At 48.7% G+C, this 6,351-nt stretch overlaps 1 protein-coding gene across 1 annotated transcript in view; it reads left to right on the forward strand.

The window, feature by feature from the left end:
* The window catches only part of NRSN1 (neurensin 1), a 9,250-nt gene extending 3,597 nt beyond the window's left edge, over nt 1–5,653 (forward strand). The window contains exon 2 of the mRNA XM_021697105.1: nt 5,246–5,653. Within this exon, the coding sequence (XP_021552780.1) occupies nt 5,246–5,644 (399 nt within the window). The 3' untranslated portion in view covers nt 5,645–5,653. The remainder of the gene's footprint in view (nt 1–5,245) is intronic.
* Nucleotides 5,654–6,351: the final 698 nt, after the last annotated feature.

Here is a 6,351-nt window from a genome sequence, read left to right on the forward strand (position 1 = left end):
ACACACACACACACACACACACACACACACACACACACACACACACACTCTGTGCCTCACAGGGTCTACCCCCGGCTGCCTCAGCCACACCTCCTTTATCCCAGTGCCCAAAACTCCTGCCACCTGCAAGTCTCTGTGACGTGCTCCCACCGACCCCTTGCCACGCACTGCCCAGGAATCAAACTGGCCGTGGTGGGACTTTTCTTCTTAGACTTGCACTCGACCTTGAGGAAAGCTGTCGCCACCTGATTGTGCAGCAAATCACCTCAGTAAGGGAGGTATAAACTAAGGAGAACAATCTCCTTACCCCATTCATGCTTTCCTCCCCTCAGAGTCACCCTCCTTCTTACCTTCTCCTCAACCCATCCTAGAAACCTCTCAGACGGTGTCCCCACAGCAATGTGCAGGTACGAGGTAAGGCTGCCTCCTCCACAGCCTCTCTGAACAGGAGAGACACTGGCCTCTCTCTTTTCGCCCAAGACCCTCCTCCCATCTGTCCTGATCTCTAGTTTCCCCCTCTGAGCTAAGTCAGAGTTTAAACTTCTGTGTTAGATTTTTCTTCAGAGTTTTGCTAGAGGTTGCAGAGTTGGTTTTACACTAGAAATGAGAGGAGCTCAGTGAATGGGTGGATGGCAGGAACACAGAGAAAGTAGGAAGGAAGGAATGAAGGGAAGGGAGGGAGGAAGAGAGGAAAGAAGGAAGGAAGGGGTGTCATTTTGAATATTTAGGGTTTGAGGAGCCTTTGGGACATTTTTGTGTAGATCTTCCCATTGGCTGCCAGAAATACGGAGCTAGAGCCCAGGAAGGAAGTCCAGGCTGGAGATGGGGATTGGAAGATGTTGGCATATAGGTAGGAGTTTAAACTACAGCCACACATTCAACCCTACAGAGATCATCTTGAACAAGAGTTGTGAATCAAGGGGGAAACCCTGGGGAACACCATTAATTTAATAAACATCTGGCAAAACAGGTTGAGTGTGCATTGTTAAGGATGCAGATGTAGAAACAGAAGAGAGTTATGCAGGTGAAGGTTTTTAAGAAGACGAAAGTGTTTAACATCACTGACTGCAGACTATTCAAAAGAGGTCACATGGGATTGGACAATTAGGAGGACTTTAGTGACCTCGGAGAAACCAATTTCAGTGAAATTGTGGGACTCAGCTTGAATATCAAGGGTTGGATGAGTTCAAGCTGTAGCTAGAGAGAGACACGGGGCTCTGGAATAGATTTTGAAGATGGAAACAATTGAGTGCATTCCCATGCTGGAGGGACCGAGCCTCCATCAGGTGGGAGACCGAGGTCAGGGTACCAGGTATCATGCCTAGAGGGCGTGGGCTGGGACCCCAGCCAGGCATCGGTGGTTGCTCCACAAAGCTCAGTGTCCCTACCAGATGAGTTGCATCTGCTGTCACTGCCCACAGGGGACACCCCTCCAAGCCCAGGTCCTGCTCAGGAGAGGTCAGAGTGGGGCTGATGAAGAAGACGGGCCACACTTCCGTCTTGCTGTGCTTCCCCTGAGTGTTGCCTCGAAGCCAGATGGCTCCTTCCACCTTCCGCTGCCTCAGCTCCCCCACCGTCCTTCCCGCCATGCTGGTTCCCGCTTCCAGCGGTCATTACCACGTCCTCAGCCAGGACAGCTGGGAAGCTCCTGCTGCCAGCCCCACTTTGTTGGAGCAAACGGAGGTGTGGTCCGACCTCGTCAGCTCACACGGAGATGATGGTGGGGATGCTGGTCCGAGTCACGGCAGGTGCTGGCTGGCAGCTGATGGATTCTCACACACACACCCACAGCCAGGACGGCCCTCAGAAGTCACTGTCCTCGCTGCTGTCTGTAAGGTCGGTCGCAGCGGGGAGAGGCCCTTCTCCCTCGGCACTGGGCCATCCCACCCACCAGCTGCCCCGGGCTGCTCGGCCAGGCCCCGTGGCGTTCCAGCTCTCTGCATGGACCCCCATAGCACTGTTTGTGCTTTCAGATGCTTGGGGACCCCTGTGTTGCCTTTTGTAAACTCTATTTCATAGAGCCCCCTTTTCTCTTAGACCGAGGACCACTTCAACCTAGAGCTGCGTCCTGAGACGGTTTTTATGGTTCTGTATGGCATCACTCCCCAAATCTTTATTCCTTCCGATCCTCCAAGATGGTACCAGGGTTAGGCAGATGCATCCCAGCATCCCTTATCACCTCTGTCCCACGCTCAGTTAAGACAGCATCCTTTATGTCCCAAGACTGCCCCTCCACACCCGCCTCCCAAACCTTCCCAGACAGGTTTTCACAATGTTTAGGGTCCTCTCTGGGCACATGTCTTGGAGGTCCTCTTTGGACTTGTGTGGAGGGCACCTTCTGGATCCTGGGACTTGGCTGTTTGCCACCGTCGTGCTCCCCTCACAGATGGCAGGCCTCTCTCGGGTACTCCGATCCAACGGGGGAAAGGGAGAAGGCTCAGCGAGGCCAGCCACTTTCCAGTTCTTGAAGTGAGCAGGGCTTCTGCCATCTGCGAGGTACGGTTTGCCGGTTAGCTTCTGAGTGAGAGTCCAAGAGTGGATTTTAATCTATGAAGCACTGCTCAGTCGAGGAGCAGGCTGCTCTGAGAATCAGTCACCTGGCTCCATAGTCAGCAGTCTGGCCATTTAAGTTAGTCAGTTAGGAATATTTATGGAGTGTAGGGCGGGAACGAGAGATGCGGAGAGCAAGACAGAAATAGAAGACACGGAACACTGGCCTCAGTCGCTCTTAAGAACCTCAGAAATATGATGGATACGTTCTTACAGTCCTCAGTTTTTGAAGATGAGTGCCAATTCTTGAGGAAAAGGGGATTTAGTAACATATGAAGCATGTCACCATGGATATTAATGTTAATTTAGCTTATGCATTCTGAATTTTCCAATGTGACTCATTTTTTAAGTTATAAAGAATGGTTAGGCTTTGGAGGTGAATTTGCCACTATTTTTAGAAAAATGTAGAAAGTCATCCAAAATGTTATATTTTACAAACCCAACTTTTCTTATGGTACTTAAGTCTTACATAGAAAACTTTCTATTCTTTTCAGAAGACATTATATTGAGTCTGGTTTTTTTTTAGTTTCTTTACCATATTACATAATGGAAATTTGTCCCTATATAGTGACTAAAACTCTGTGGTAATTTAAAAAAATGATAATAGCAGATAATATACAAAATAGTAATTGGTGAAATACCATGGGAGACTAAAAGGGAGTATGAGGCTTGGAGGTCACACAGACCTGGGTTAGAGCCAGTCACACCACCTGCTAGCTACAGGACCTTGAACTATGCTTCTTCCACCCCACTCACCTGGGTCTCTTACAGGAGAAATGGGAATAAAAATACCTCCTTTTCAGAAGATGCTGCTGAGGATCAAGTGAAAAATATATCAAACACTATGCCTAGGTCATAAGAGATACTCAGTAATACTAGCTCTCTGATGGATTTGTGAATATGTTTTCCTTCTATTATCCAAACCTTCTTTATTAGTGTATTACCCTAAGATTTAATAAATAATTTAAATATATATGCTTTAAATTCAAAGCTCAGGATAAAATGGTGTTGTGCATTTGGTTTTTTCCCTACTTTGTCATGCTAACTAAAAACAATTAGGAACAGAAGGAAATGTATTTAAATGTATTTTAAAAATAACTATATTAGCTGTTCTTCAAGGGCTCAGATTGTTATAATGCTGTTCCAGTGTAGCATCATTTCACAAGAGGTGCATTTCCAAATAGATGTAGTAATAGCCACTTATTACAATGTATCGCTTCCTCAGGCATGGGGCTAAGTGCCTTCAAGGATGGCCTCACTTGGTCCTCACCACAGCTCCAATGATCATTTAGCATTTTATAGATGGGGAAATTAACGATGAAAGTGTTTAAATAACTTTCCTTATATGATTGAAATACTAGTTGGCAGTGCCAGAACCCAAGCCTGAATCTGTCCGTTGCAAACCTCCAAACCACCCGATGGTAGGCAATCCTCTCCCGCTTCAGTGTGTTATATTGTATTCGAACTGGAGCTAATGCAATTTCTCAGTGACCTGCTAGCTGTCATCCATCCTCGGGCCAGTGACCCACCCTCCTTGAGGTGACATTACCTGACCTGTAAACTAGCAATTATGGTTCCTTCCCAGTAATTTGGGGGAAGAGGTGGTAGTTACACGGATTGCCAATGTCCTCCAACCAAATCACCGGGAAACATACCTGTACGTTGGACAAGTTGAGTTGATCCCTCATCACAGTGAGAGAGGTGACATCAGAGGGTCTCCTGGGGTATCTCAGTAAGAATATGAGGAAGGATGTGTTACAGGACATGGGCTTTGGGTGGGCAGAGTGGAGTTCACTCTGGATTATCAGGGCCAATTCTATGATTGGCCAATAAATAAATAAATAAATAAATAACAAATTTTACCACAGGGAGGGACAGATGAGGGTAAGACTAAAGCGGTAATGGGTAAAGAAGCAGCTGTTGTTTGTATTATTGGAGCGGGGGCGGGGCGGGGGGAAGGCTGTGGAAAGGCTGTGGATATTTTGAGCTTTGCACAATGACCCTGTTTTTGTCTGTTAGACAAAATGATGAAACGGGGGCGCCTGGGTGGCTCAGTCAGTTAAGCAACTGCCTTCGGCTCAGGTCATGATCCCAGAGTCCTGGGATCGAGTCCCGCATCGGGCTCCCTGCTCAGCAGGGAGTCTGCTTCTCCCTCTGACCCTGCCCCCTCTCAGGCTCTCTCTCTCATTCTCTCTCTCTCAAATAAATAAATAAAATCTTTTTAAAAAGGCAAAAAAAAAACGATGAAGCGGACTTGTTTCGTGTCCCTCTGTGACGGGCATGGAATGAGCTTGTCCGACGTGGACATTCTGTGTCACAGATTACATCCGTAGGGGAACAGCTTCTGAGAGCTCCAGGACCTAGTGGATAGAGTGAGGCTCTTCCCGGGTATCAGGGCCGCTTTGCTCTTGCTCAAAGACTGAAGGAGACAACCTAAACCAAAGGTGGCTTTGTCAGCTGCAAAGCTTTGTACGAAGAGAAAGCTCAAAGGCAAAATCAAGGCAGTGCTGCCGTGTCTGGTTGGCATTAAAAAGAGAAAGGGCGTCCTTTCGCCTTCTTTTATCACTAGGAAATGATCACAAATTTGGGGTGCTCGGGAATATCAACTGCTCCCGGAAACCAAGTCCTGCTCTGGGGGGCTCAAGAGAGCCAAAGTGCTGAGCTTACCCTGTCTTGCCTCCGTGTCTTTCTCCAGGTTGGACTCATCTCCGGCACAGTCTTCGTGATTCTTGGACTGACTGTTCTGGCTGTGGGCTTTCTGGTGCCCCCCAAAATCGAAGCCTTTGGCGAAGCCGACTTCGTGGTGGTGGACACGCATGCTGTGCGGTTCAACGGAGCCCTTGACGTGTGTAAGCTGGCCGGGGCCGTTCTCCTCTGCCTCGGGGGCATGTCCATGGCGGGGTGCCTGCTGATGTCAGTGTTCGTGAAAAGCTACTCCAAAGAGGAAAAGCTCCTTCAGCAAAAGTTTAAAGAGCGCATCGCAGACATCAAGGCCCACACCCAGCCCATTACAAAAGCCCCGGGCCCCGGGGAAACAAAGATTCCCGTCACTCTGTCCAGGGTTCAGAATGTCCAGCCTGTTTCAGCAACCTGAGACACCTCCCACCCCAGTCCCCCCTCTCTGATTACACACAGTGTTCATCCACAAGGAGTGGGGCTGGCTTTGGAGATGATGGGGCTAGGGCGTTGGCTGGCCCCAGGGTGGGGCTCGGCTGCGGGCAGCGCGGGGCGTGAGCTCGTATCGGCTCGGTTCCGGAGGGGCTCCGGAGGAGGTGATGCCCGTGGAGACCCATGCATATGCACCGAGCTGCTTTGGGGGTGCTCTGTGTGCCCACCGGGAGCCCCCGGGAGCTCCCCTCTCAAATATCGTGACTCCCTGTCATTTCCCCGCGTTACTGGAGAGCGCCCACCGGTTTAGACCAGATGACCAGTGGCTAACGTGGTGTGTTTTATTTTCTAATATCGGTTTCCTGATCTTTCTTGTGTGGTGCTGCTTCTATTCCTGTCTCACTACGTGTAAGATACTGTTGTGTGTGTTCATAGAAAAATCGAGCTCCTTGATTCTGACCCAGACGTTCGTCTTTTAACTCAATCTTCACATGAGGTTACTGAGATTGGATACAAATTTATTGGAGTTCTCTGCCAATCTTCTTTTGGTTTTGTTTTGTTTTCTCCAGTGTTTTCACTTGAAAAGCTAAAATTGCCAACTTTAGAATCTTGGGGAAGAAATTAACATTAGGAGTATCTATGCAGTGTCCAAAAGCCGGAGAATGAGAAGCTACTACTACCTAGCTGTGTGAC

The sequence above is a fragment of the Neomonachus schauinslandi genome, chromosome 8 (genome assembly GCF_002201575.2).
Source record: "Neomonachus schauinslandi chromosome 8, ASM220157v2, whole genome shotgun sequence".
Classification (NCBI taxonomy): Eukaryota; Metazoa; Chordata; class Mammalia; order Carnivora; family Phocidae; genus Neomonachus; species Neomonachus schauinslandi.